This window comes from Chiloscyllium punctatum, chromosome 9 (genome assembly GCF_047496795.1).
Source record: "Chiloscyllium punctatum isolate Juve2018m chromosome 9, sChiPun1.3, whole genome shotgun sequence".
Lineage (NCBI taxonomy): Eukaryota > Metazoa > Chordata > Chondrichthyes > Orectolobiformes > Hemiscylliidae > Chiloscyllium > Chiloscyllium punctatum.
In genome coordinates, this window is record NC_092747.1 from 111177970 (window position 1) to 111192093 (window position 14124).

Here is a 14124-nt window from a genome sequence, read left to right on the forward strand (position 1 = left end):
AATAATTAAATCTGACAAACTCTCTTGCAAAGTGAGAGTTAGTCTATTGGTCAATCTTATCTAACAAGTAACGTGAAATGCAGGCCATTATTACCATTAGTTTCTTGGTGCTGTGGAAGCTAATAGCATATCAAAGACATCCTGTTGTCTGGCTATATTTTTGTTTGAATCAGAACAGTATGACAAAGTCAAATTTAAGATCAAACCGTGAGTCATCCAATCATAATGTGAAAATTATGTAACATTTCACTTTTTACTTCAATTTAAAAAGACAAAATTACAGTGCAGTCCAAACAAATTTAGAGATAATATATTGCCGCTGAGTTGTAACAGCATAAATGAACAAAATCGCACTCCAGTGAAATCAGAGATTAGATTCCCTACAGTGCGGAAACAGGCCCTTTGGCCCAACCAGTCCACACCGACCCTTCGAAGAGTAACCCACCCAGACCCATTCCCCTACTCATGCATCTATCACTATGGGCAATTTAGCATGGCCAATCCACCTGACCTGCACATCTTTGGACTATGGGAGTAAACCGGAGCACCCAGAGGAAACCCACGCAGACAAAGGGAGAACATGCAAACTCCACACAGACAGTCGCCCGAGGCTGGAATTGAACCCAGGTCCCTGGTGCTGTAAGGCAGCAGTGCTAACCACTGAGCTAAACCGCATCACCAGATATCAGGCCAGAACAGTTAGAACTCTTTGGAAAGGCTGAACAGGGTGGGGCTCTATTCCCTAGAAAAGAGAAAGGTTGAAGGGGTGATCTGACAGAAGTCTTAAATATTTTGACAAGGCTTGACTAAAGTGCATCTGTGTTATTCACCTCAAGCTGTTCCTCATTGGGCCATGCACTACACTCCCACCCTGAGTAAAAAGGTTTCTCCTCAAGTCACATTGGATTTAATACTGACACTTTGGAATATATGCCAGCTCCTTCAACAGCTCATCCCTAACTCACGATACATGTCCCAAAATGAGATGCAAATTAGGAAGTGAAAGGGATGGAAAGATTCAAGAAAATTACAAGCACTAGGGATATGGTACTGAGCAGCAGAACTTGTACGGTTAATGTTAGGGCCCTGGGTGGTTTTGTCAAACAGCAAGACACAGAGGTTCAGGTACGTAGTTCTTTGAAAGTTGCATCACAGGCAGACAGGGTAGTTAAGAAGGCATTTAGCATGTTTATCTTCATTGCTCAGACCACTAAATATAGGTATTGGCACGTAATATTGAGGTCATAGGTGATGCCACTTTTGGAGTATTGTGTACAGTTCTCGTTGCCCTGCTATAGGAAAGATTTTATTAAATTGGAGAGGGTTCAGAAAAGATTTACCAGGTTGTTGCAGGACTGGAGGGTTTGAGTTATAAGAATAGATTGGGACTTTTTTCACTGAAGCACAGGGGGTTGAGGTGTATGCTTAATGCTATGGTGAATAGCAGAGGTCTTTTCCATGGGATGGATGAGTTCATAACTATGGGCAAATTTTTAAGGTGAGAAGAGAAAGATTAAAAAGTGACCTGATAGACAACTTTTCTACACAAAGGGTGGCTCGTGTGTGGAATGAACTGCCAGAAGAAGTGGCAGATGCAGTTACAGTCACAACATTTAAAAGACATTTGGATTGGTATTTGAAATATGAAGGTTTAGAAGGATGTTGTCCAAATGCAGGCAAGTAGGATGTTTAGTTTGGGAAACGTGGTTGGCATGGAGAGATGGACTAAAGAGTCTGTTTCTGTGCTGTATGACCATATAACATGGGCTGATAAGTCCCCAAGTCCTAATGGAATTCACAAAATCATTGAGTTTTTCCAGCACAGAAAGAGGCCTGTTATCTTAGGGTCTTCAAAGAAGTTGAGTGTGTGTTGCTGGAAAAGCACAGCATGTCAGGCAGCATCTGAGGAGCAGGAAAATTGACGTTTCAGGCCAGAGCCCTTCTTTAGAAATCTCTTCTCCGGCCTTCTCTGGCCCGAACCATTGATTTTCCTGCTCCTCGGATGCTGCCTGACCTGCTGTGCTTTTCCAGCAACACACTCTTGACTCTGATCTCCAGCATCTGCAGACCTCACAGTCTCTTCTTTAAAGAAGTGCCTAATGGGATTGCTGACACATTAGTGTTAATTTTCCAAAATTGTTTAAATTTGGTAAAGCTTCTACTATATTGGAAAACAGCCAATAAATCCCTTTCGTCAAACAGGGAGGGAAACTAACAGCAAACATTAAACTTCAGTTAGCTTAATATCTATCGGGGGAAGACGTTAAAAGTTATTATCAAAGACATTATGGCAGGACGCTTAGAAAGGTTTGAGGTAATCAGAGAGAGTCAACATGGTTTTGTGAAAGGGCAATCATGTTTAACCAGTCTATTGGAGTGTTTGAGGAAATAACGTGCAGTGGATAAAGGGAACCTAGGGATATACTGCATTAGATTTGATAAATTACCATAAAGGTTACTGTAGAAAGTAGTCTAGGAGGTAACACCTTGGCTTTGATAAAGGACTATATATTTCAAACAAGTGATCTCTTAAACTTCTAAACTCCAGTGATTACAAGCCTAGCCTGTTCAACCTTTCCTCACAAGATAACCCACCTATTCCTGGTATTATTTTGGTAAGCCTAGTCTGAACTGCTATTAAAAAAATTAATAAGATTGTTCTCTGAGCACTTTTGTCAAAAATAAAAAGAATGCTGTTTTATTTGGAAAGCCTTGCCTACTGGGAGGAAATGTCTGGCTGAGATATTGCCCTGCAAGTTTGCAATCTGTAATATAAGAATAAAGCAGAAATGCCAAGCGGATGTAAGGTGACTTTCCAATGTGTATGCCTGACGTGTGAGGGACTCTCTACGACTATGGAATCAGAATATCATCACTTCAGAGCACACAGCAGACTACAAAATCTCATTAGAAAGCTAGAAAACATCAATGGTATCAGGAGCATTACCACTGATTCTCTTTATCATTCACCCCTATTGTTTAATATGATTACCTCCAGAGGCAAAGAGATGATTTGTATAATGCATCAATCTCAAGAATAAAAGCAGTTTCAATACCAAACTCAGGCACTCGGAGTCTGTTACTTCCAGCAGGACACGATAATTAGTTATTTTTACAATTTATTTTGTAGCTCTGCAATAATGCACTGCATCTCATTTCAACTGAGGTTCGATAATTATTCTCTGTGGGGTGTTCTGCTCTCATTTATACAGATGATGTACACCAGGGAAAGTTAGCCAAGTACATGAAGGCAGAAAGGAATAGAATGATAAATGTTATTGGAGGTGAGGTGAAAACGAGTTCAAGACCACTCTTGTGGAACCCAAACAGCGACCCTGACCTGTTATTGTTTTATACACCTTTCAGAATAGCAGATGGCCGGTCTTGCGTTCAATATTTTTATGGGCCCTCCACAATGTTTAATAGGCATGTTCTGACACTAAGTGTGTACTTGTACAAAAAGGGACATTACAAAACAAAAATATATAGCTGAATAGAAATTAAGTGATGATGAATGTTGCTGCCCATTTTACATCCCTGCCACATCTCTATTATCTCCTACTCCCTCCCCCAATTCACTACAGCCCATTTTAAGTCTGGCGGGAAAATCTGAAATGCCATTTCATCGATGACCATTTATATTGGACATCATAGTTGTTATGGAGAACCACAACAACTGGATTTTTGCTACGAAGGCAGGAGACAATTGTCAGAACACTTCCTTGATTCTGAAAATAATGGTAAGGAATAAAGAGTAATGAGCTCTAGGTTTCACATGGATGACCTCTTTGTGGGCGGCACGGTGGCACAGTGGTTAGCACTGCTGCCTCGCAGCGCCGGAGATCTGGGTTCAATTCCCGCCTCAGGCGACTGACTGTGTGGAGTTTGCGCGTTCTCCCCGTGTCTGCGTGGGTTTCCTCCGGGTGCTCCGGTTTCCTCCCACAGTCCAAAGATGTGCAGGTCAGGTGAATTGGCCATGCTAAATTGCCCGTAGTGTTAGGTCAGGGGTAGATGTAGATGTAGGGGTATGGGTGGGTTACGCTTCGGCGGGCGCGGTGTGGACTTGTTGGGCCGAAGGGCCTGTTTCCACACTGTAAGTAATCGAATCTAATCTAATCTAATCTAATGCCACGGAGAGATGTGTGTTGGCCAATTAACAAGGGAACAAAGTGGCACTGTGGAAGTGGGGGACTGATTCAGGGCAGCTATTACTGTACCACGATCAACATTTCACATCATGACCTGCTGAGGGAAAGATGTACAGAAGTGATGGAGACTTGGCTGCTTTTCTTGAGTCCAAGTAAATATCTATATTTATGCTTGGCAGCCTAAACCCTTCCTTCTCTGTCCTCTTCCTGCCAATGCTTATTGACCACACTCACCCTGCCCACCCGTTCTGAGTCAATGGCAATTAAGTGCTAATTGCCAAATGGTTCCATGTTATTTGTTCTCTCATGGAGCCCAATGAATCATGAGGTGAATGATTTATTGCTGTGCATCCCTCGAGTATCTCAATTTCTCCCTTAAAGAGTCTTTAATGAACACTTTACGCATTTTGATTGACATGTGTAGTGGATTGGGGGGAATGGGGGGGGGGTGCTTCCCTACCCCCATGCTTTAGTAAAACTGACTGATGCCAGGAAACTGGTACATCAGTTGGCACTGGGTAGTTGTGACTCCTACCTGCCTCAGTCTGTACATTTTGCCCAGATTCTGCAAAGATACAAAGGCAGGGATTGACCATAATGAAGGCAGATGGGAGAGCAGTTGGTGGTGCTGCAGGAGCAAGAGAGTTAACCTTCTCCCTGCACTACTACGTGTTGTGCTGTGTTCCATGGATGACACACCGCACCGATCCTAGTCTGCTAACTCCGTCCAGACTGACTGAGACGGATGGTGTGGCCTCCTTTTCTGGTCATCGGGAAAAGCACTCCCTCATCACTGTGTCTACCAGTACTTCCAAGACCCTGTTCGTGAACCGAGGAGCTGGCTTGCTTCTCTCCAGTATTTTCTTTGATTCATGATGACAGGATGAAGCACAGTTCTGGGTGTGCAGCGTCTGAAGTATCATGGAGCAGGGGCTTAAATATGGTGCTAGCAGCCCACAGGGAGGCTAGTTGCATAATTAGTGAGATGAATGATGGATCATTGTGAGAGGAAAGGTGGGCAATGGGGGGGGCCAAACACCAAATAATGTCACTGGAAAAAAACATGGCCAAACCAAAATGGTAAAATTCAGCTCTTTATTATAGTTCCTCACTTTTGCAACATACACTATAAATTCTTAATTTAAATAGTTGTCATGTTCACTCCTTCAAAACAGGGACCTTCCACAGCGATGAGGAGCTTCAGTTTACAAAGAGAGACTGGAGAAGCTGCGTTGGTTCACCTCAGAGCAGAGAAGGCCGAAATAAAATTTAATAGACATCGCCAAATCATGAAGAGTTCTAACAGAATAAATAAAGAGAAAGTGCTTCCTGCCCCAGCAAGGTTAACAATTGAGGGAGATGAATTAAATGTATCAAAGAATTGTTACAGTACTGAAAGAGACATTTAGCCCATCATGGCTGCAGCGGTACTTTGGGCCTCTTCCTCATAACCCTGTTCCTTGTTTCTGGTTGAAAATAGCAGAGTGGAACTGGGGAGAGTTTACTGAATAAGGCAATTTGTTATGGTCTATACTGTGCTCCCTGAAAGCAGATTCGACAGTAACTTTCTGAAGGAAATTGGATAAATACATGAAAGAAAGAGTGAAAAATAAATTGCCAGGCTACGGGGATAAACCAGAGCTAGCCAAACTACCTCTTTCAAAGAATGGCTACAGGCATGAAGGGCCTCTTCCTACAATTCTACAACTACATCTGTGGTTACCTGTAAAATTTACATTTGCCAGTCAATTTCCGATCAAGCTGGGTAATAATGGCTGCGTGGGTGTTTAGTAGCTTGCAATTGATGATAACACAGTTTCAGTGAAGGACAGGTCTACAACTGCTTGTCCTCAATTACAACCTACCACACACCCACACATACATTACTGCTATTCAATTATAATCTTTTATCTTTTTAATATTTTATACCAAATTCAAAATCCTTTAAAAATGTTTCCATCCAGTTCTGGCACTGTTTCAAGCAGTAATGTCAAATGATAGCTTTACTAATGGATGTCCCTCCGTCTGGAGATAAAGTTTTTATTTTAAATTTCAGGTCAGCTTAACTGTTCTGGCAGCAAGATCCACTTGGATACGTACCAAGGGTGATACATTGGTTACAAAGAGCTTTGGGACATTCCAAGGTCATGTAAAATACTACGCACAAATGTGAGTTATTTTTTAAATTGAAATTCCATTCACCTTTATCAAGGGATATTAAAGCTCTCACTGTACAATTTGCACAAAAGAAATAAGGGAGCTCCTCCATAGCTTGACTGATGTTTCTTGAAGACATAGTCTGCTCAGATCTGAGCCAGCTATTTGCTTATGCAGAAATTTTTACTGTTTGCAACAATATAATTTCAAGGTTTTAAAAAAATAAAGGAATAAAATTGTGCATTCATGAAGTGCTTTATAGTTAATGAAGTACTTTTGGAGCATGGTCACTTATCATAGAATAGAATCCCAACAGTGTGGAAGCAGGTAATGAGGCTCAACCAGTCCATACTGACCGTCTAAAGAGCTTCCCACCCACACATCCTGTAACCCAACATTTTCCATGGCTAATCCTAACCTGTACAACCCTGGACACAATGGGAAATTTAACATGGCCAATCTACATAACTTGCACATCTTTGAACTGTGGGAGGAAACCAAAGCACCCAGAGGGAATCTATATAGACTCAGGGAGAATGTGCAAACTCCACACAGGCAGTTACCCAAGGTTGGGATCAAACCAGGTCCCCAGTGCTCTGAGGCAGCAGTGTTAACCACTGAGCCACCATTACATCCCCATAATGCTGGAAGCACAATAGGATCCATTACACACACTGCAAGATTCCATGCATAACAATAGGAAAATGACCAGGTCATTTTTATTAATGTAGGATTGAATATGAGTTCAGGATAGTAGGGATGATTTCCCAGCTCTGCTTTGAATTAGTGCCTTGGTACTTACTAAATCCATCCAAACTAGGAACAGGGAACTCAGTTTTAATGTCCTGGGCAAAAAAAAACACTGCTTCCAATAAGACCATAAGACATAGAAGCAGATTTTTGTAGCTCATGTTGATGATAAGTCGCTGAGCTAGAAGGTTTGTTTTCAGACATTTCGTCACCATACTAGGTAACATCATCAATGAGAGACTCTGGTGATGCGCTGGTGGTGTGTCCCACCTCTCTATTTATAGATCTTGGTTTCTTAAGGTAGGTGATGTCATTTCCGGTTCTTTTTTTCCAAGGGAAGGTAGATAGGATCTGAGTCAATGTGTTTATTGATCGAATGCTGGTTAGAATGCCATGCCTCTAAGAATTCTCATGCATGTCTTTGTTTCAGCTGTCCCAGGATTTGTGTGTGCCATCAGATACATCCATATCAATTCGCCACCAAAAGACATGACCCACTATCATTAGTTTCTATACATACATACAAAGAAGGACACCACTTTGACTGGGACAACACACACACCCTAGGATCAGCGAAATAAAGACATGCATGAGAATTCTTAGAGGTATGGCAGTCTAACCAGAACTCTATTAATAAACACATCAAATTAGATCCTATCTACCTTGCCTTGGGAAAAAAAAACGGAAATGATATCACCCACCTTAAAAAAACCAAGCCCTCTAAATAGAGAGGTGGGACATATCACCAGCGCATCACCAGAGTCTCTCACTGATGATGTTACCTAGTATGGTGACAAAACATCTGAAAACAAACCTTCCAGTTCAGTGAGCTAACTTACAGACATGGTAGCAGAAATGAGGCTATTCAGCTCATCAAGACTGCTCTGCCATTCAATCTTGGCCCCATTCTCCCTTTTTTTAAAAAATATTTCCCTTCTCACTTTAAACCTGTGCCCTCTAGTTGTGGACTAATCTAACCTGGGAAAAAAGACCTTGGCTACTCACCATTATCCATGCCCCTCATGATTTTGTAAACCTCTATACCATTTTGATTAGATTCCCCACAGGGTGGAAACAGGCCCTTCGGCCCAACAAGTCCACACCGACTCTCTGAAGAGCAACCCACCCAGACCCATTTCCCTCTGGATAATGCAGCTAACACTATGGGCAATTTAGCATGGCTAATTCACCTGATCTGCACATCTTTGGACTGTGGGAGGAAACCAGAGCACCCGGAGGAAACCCACGCAAACACGGGGAGAATGTGCAAACTCCACACTGACAGTCACCCAAGGCTGGAATTGAACCTGGGACCCTGGTGCTATGAGGCAGCATTGCTAACCACTGAGCCACCATGCCACCCCTCAGCCTCTGACACTCCAGGGAAAATAGCTCCAGCCTACTCAGCCTCTCCTTGTAGTTCAAACCCTCCTGAGTTGACATGGGGCATGACGACATGGGCACACAGATACAAGATGGCCATTGAGCCATAAATCGGTTACTTAGCACACAAGATGGCCGCTGGGCCATTACATGGAAAAATACAGCAAAGCATACACAGATACTGCCTGAGGCTAACGGGATACCAGCACAATAGAGACAGAGCATAGATGATTAGTTTAAGGCGGGTGGAGGAGAGAATACACATCAGTGACATCTACTGCCTGCCAAAGTGTCTGAGTCCAGTCACCACCTTCAATTGAAATGTTAACTACCTGAGAATGCTTGTATACAAGTGTGAATACTTCAGATCTTCAGTAATGGAAAACGATCTTCCTTCTCAGGAAGAACAATCACGACCACTGAAACTAACAATGATCTTGTAATGTCTTTTGTAAACAAAAGATGCGGTACAAACAAAGACTAGATACTTGAAAACTATTGTACCACAAAATGTATAAAATATCATGACGTGCTCAGAGAGTGAGAAGAGGCTTGCAGCTGACCGCTGTGCTGACAAATTATTCTCTCTCCCTGGAGCTCTGGTTTCTTTGTACAATAAATTCTGTCGTTGGATCCCGATTCTGACTCAGGGACTGGTGATTTTCCCCACAACAATTGCCGTAGTCAGCAGGATCTCTTATTCCTGATGCTTTGAATAGGAAAGGTTTGGAGGGATATGGGCCAGGTGCTGGCAGGTGGGACTAGATTGGGTTGGGATATCTGGTCGGCATGGATGGGTTGGACCGAAGGGTCTGTTTCCATGCTGTACATCTCTATGACTCCGGTAAAAGGCCACGATTGGTGAGCCAGGGTAAGAGATACTTTGAAACTGTAAACGGAAAGAGTCAGATCGGGCCAAAGACATAATTTAGAAGGGTATACCATTGTAACGTGTAACTTGTGCAATAGTGCATGCCTGTGGAGCGTCAGTGGGAAAGTGTACTAACTGGTGTAATAACCAGTTGCTTGTCCTGAAATGACCAGAGGGCAAGGTAGTACCTGCCTCAAAAACCATGCCCTAAACCGATTGTTGGGGGGGGATGGTTGGGAATTGAAATGGGAATTGAGGTGCAAGGGCACTAAGTGTTGTGAAGCACAAGTGACAAAGTTGGGTAACATTGGACTCCGTAGGGGCGAGCAATGCAGAGTCCAGTTAGACCCTAGTCGAAAGTTGGGTGCTGTCTGTTATTGTGTTTTAAATTGAAGTAGTGAGGAAAAGGAGCTGATCACTCTGACCAAGAGCCAAACTTCAGTGGAGCAGCACTGTACCAAGGTGGGAAGCGTGGACACTGTGAGTGACCGTGATACCCTGTCAGTCTGTAGCTGAACAACCCTTTTTAAGCTTCCGGTGGCTGGCAGGGTAAAAAGATCCCCAGTAGAGAGCACACCGGGCTAGAGGTAGGTTTCTGTGCCTACCGGGCAGTGTTGGAACTGTAGAGGTGGCAGGGAGGGTAGAGGAGTCCCGGTAGAGAGCGCACCCTATTGAACCGACATTCCCAGGCAACTGGCAGGTACCGACTATTAGTGGTGGCCGGGAGGGTAGAGAAGTCCCACTGGTAGAGAGCACACCTTGCTAGGAGGCTGCTACGGCCATACGGACAGTGCTGGAACAGTATTCATGGCCAGGGGGTAGAGAAGTCCCACTGATTAAGGACACTTTACTGTTTGTGGTATCCAGGGGTACACAATCTGCGAATTGGCAGATCAGGATTTTAAAGGGGATACTGCAGGTTCCCTTATTGAGAAAAAGACAGACAGACTAGCACTGACAGAACAGATGAAGAAAGGGGGTTGGGACCCATCCAAGACATTAGTACAGCAGCGGAATTGGATTGACGAACAAAAATGAATTAAAACTAAAAAGATAGGGGTGATGTTAGTGTAGCAATTAACAGGCCTAATTGAACAAATAGGTGCCTCCACTAGCAGGTGGAGAAAAGGCCAAGAATGAATTGAGGAGCTGGAGGACAGGATAAAGGAGCTAGAGCAAAGAAAAGATAAAGTACAGGAGGAAAGGGAGACTGACTCTCTCCCCTCCTACAGAACTGTACAGCAGGGACCAACTGCTCCCTCAGCAGAGCAGGAGGTGCAAGGAGGTGAACTCAGACTTTACACACAGCAGACACGTTACACAGTGGATTATCAGTTAGCCCAATAAAGGGGAGTATGTTCAATCATTGGTGACAGTGTATAACCCATGTCATTGACAAATCTTACAATTTTACACACATTCGGGACCAGCTCGATTACTTCAGACAAGGAGCCACAGGAGGAGAAAGCTGGGTAGAACGGCTGATAGGCAAATCCTGGGGACCCTATTTGACACACAGGATTGTTCTCCTTATTTCACTCATACTGGTATTCTGCCTCGGCCTCGGATGTTTAAAGCTTTACTGTAAGGTGCTACTGACGCGGGCTGTGCCAGGAGCAAGTATCACCAGGGAAGAGTCCCCAATGAAACTTGCACTCCTTGACACCCCTCGGGATGGGGAGACCTTAGAAAAGGCTACCTCTACGTGTGAGTTGGGTGCTCTGTGGGAGATTTCTGAAGTCACCTCCTTGACCACAAAGGTTGGAGTGAAGTGAGAGTTGACACAGGGCATGTTGATTCGGGACACACAGACACAAGATGGCCACTGAGCCATAAATTGGTCATTTAGTGCACAAGATGGCCACTGAGCCATTACATGGAAAATTACAGCAAAGCATATACAGATACTGCCTGAGGCTAAGAGCATACCAGCACAATAGATTCCGAGCATAGATGAGTAGTTTAAGGTGAGTGGGGGACAGAATACATATCAATAATGTCTACTGCCCACCGAAGTGTCTGAGGTAAAAACAATGACTGCAGACGCTGGAATCCAGATTCTGGATTAGAGTGGTGCTAGAAAAGCACAGCAGTTCAGGCAACATCCGAGGAGCAGAAAAATCGACGTTTTGGGCAAAAGCCCTTCATCAGGAATAGAGGCAGAGTGCCTGCAGGGTGGAGAGATAAATGAGAGGAGGGTGGGGCTGGGGAGAAAGTCGCATAGAGTACAATAGGTGAATGGGGGTGGGGATAGAGGTGATAGGTCAGAGAGGAGGGTGGGGGAAGGTAGCAAAGAGTACAATGGGTGAATGGGAGTGGGGATGAAGGTGATAGGTCAGAGAGGAGGGTGGAGTGGATAGGTGGAAAGGAAGATAGGTAGGTAGGACAAGTCATGGGGACAGTGCTGAGCTGGAAGTTTGGAACTGGGGTGAGGTGGGGGAAGGGGAAATGAGGAAACTGGTGAAGTCCACATTGATGCCCTGGGGTTGAAGTGTTCCGAGGCGGAAGATGAGGCATCTTCCTCCAGGCATTAGGAGGTGAGGGAGTGGCAGTGAAGGAGGCCCAGGACCTCCATGTCCTCGGGAGAGTGGGAAGGGAAGTTGAAATGTTGGGCCACAGGGCGGTGTGGTTGATTGGTGTGGGTGTCCAGAGATTTTCCCTAAAGTGCTCTGCTAGGAAGCGTCCAGTCTCCCCAATGTAGAGGAGGCTGCATCGGGAGCAACGGATACAATAAATGACATTGGTGGATGTGCAGGAAGAACTTTGATGGATGTGGAAGGCCCCTTTGGGGCCGTGGTTGGAAGTGAGGGAGGAGGTGTGGGCGCAGGTTTTGCAATTCCTGCGGTGGCAGGGGAAGGTGCCAGGACGGGAGGGTGGGTTGTTGGGGGGGCGTGGACCTCCAGCCACCACCTTCAATAGAAATGTTAACTACCTCAGACTGCTTGTAAACAAGTGTCGATACTTCAGGTCTGCAGTAATGAAAAACAATTTTCCTTCTCAGGAAGAACAATCACGACCACTGAAACTGACAATGATTTTGTAATGTTTTCTGTAAACAAATCATGCTGTACAAATAAAGACTACTATACGTGAACTATTGTACCACAAAATGTATAAAATATCATGACATGTGCTCCAAGAGTGAGAGGAGGCTCTTGGTTAACAGCCATGCTGACAAGCACCTCTTCTCTCTCTTCTCTCTCTCTCCCCAGAGCTCCGGTTTCTTAGTCCCATAAACTAGGTCGTTGGATCCTGATTCTGACTCTAAGACTGGTGATTTTCCCCACAACACTCCAAACCCAGCAACATCCTTGCAAATCTTTTCTGAACTCTTTCAATTTTAACAACATTCTTCCTATAGCAGGGAGACCAGAATTGCACATGGTATTCCAATAGTGGCCTCATCAACGTCCTGCCACAACACGACCTCTCATCTCCTATCCTGAATGCACTGACCAACGAAGGTTGAACAAAACAGTTAGGATATCCCTAGATATAATGTGCGCTCACCTACAAGGTGAAAAACATTCAGACAAGTAAGATGGTTCCATGTGTTAATTTGTTTTACCTGTTTCAGTTTCTTCAGATCTTCATCCAACTCCAGATTGTCCAGAATAACAGCAACAAATAGACTCAGCAGAATCTGCAGGGTGATTAGAAACACTTCTCAGAAGAAAGTTTCCTCATGTGATAAAGTTTTGTGGCTCAGTAGCAGGAAAAAGAAATACAGCTTTAAAAATTCTGAATTCTTAAAGCATTTAAAACAGATGCATCTCATGGCAAACAAAGAGTGGGCCACAGGCAGAATACACCTAGTGGAAAAGTATCAAAATGAACAAGCAGTTGCATTTTCAATTTACAAAATCATTTCTTGTACAGGAAATTTACATAAAATTCTACACACAAACACAGTATTATATTGAATTTCACAGCAGTGAAATGGACCATTCGGCCCCTCCTGATCTATGCTGGTGATTTTGTTCCATATGAATTCTCTCCCACCTTTCCAGATATCCTTCTTTCCTTTCTCGTATTTAGCTAGCTTCCTTTTAATGCATCCATAATATTAGCCTCGATACTTCCTGTGGTATTGGGCTTTACATTCTCACCACTTTCTGGGTAAAGAGGTTTCTTCTGAATTTCCTCACGGTTTTATTAATGATTACTTAAATTTACAGCCTTTGATTTTGCAATCCCCAGAAAGGGAAGCATGTTTTATTTGTTGAAGTCTCTCTAAAGCTTTCCTTTTTGATCCACCTTTTAGACCCCTTTCCTATTATTGTCTTCTCTGGTTCAGTGTTTATATTCTGTTTGATAATCACCTCTGCAAAGCACCCTGGAACACCTTAAGGATGCTATAAAAACACAGAACAAATTTCTACTTATATCTGACAAAGGAAATGCAAAATTAATTTAGATTGATGTATGCATTTTTATAATCCCAATTGATGGTATTACCAAGGAGATCCCAGAATGAAATCTGACCTGATAGATCATGTTGTTTGATTTTAGATAACATGGTGGTCATTCACTGAAATGCAGTCACACAAGGTTGAAGAGTTCCATTAACAACAAAATAGAAGTTTATTGCACAAAACATGAGAACAAAATTAAAGCAAACCAAGTTATCTCACTACAGAACACAGTTTGAAAGATCTCATCACAATTTTCCAACACAATATGTTCCAGAGACTCAAATCCAGATAAATTACTCCTGTACATCAAATCGTTAATTGATTCTCACAGTTTGGATATGTTTGCTAAGTTGGAAAGTTGATTTGTAGATGTTTCATCCCCCACCTAGGTCGTATCTTC

General features: G+C 43.4%; 1 protein-coding gene across 6 annotated transcripts in view; it reads right to left on the minus strand.

Annotated features, from left to right (window-relative positions):
• Nucleotides 1-14124, minus strand: part of nalcn (sodium leak channel, non-selective) — a 358024-nt gene that overhangs the window by 143907 nt on the left and 199993 nt on the right. For 5 of the 6 annotated variants that reach the window (XM_072578059.1, XM_072578064.1, XM_072578062.1 and 2 more), the window contains one exon: nt 12878-12952. The exons of the other annotated variant lie outside the window; for it this stretch is intronic. In XM_072578059.1, coding sequence (XP_072434160.1) covers nt 12878-12952 — 75 coding nt within the window. The remainder of the gene's footprint in view (nt 1-12877; nt 12953-14124) is intronic. 6 annotated transcript variants of the gene reach the window in all.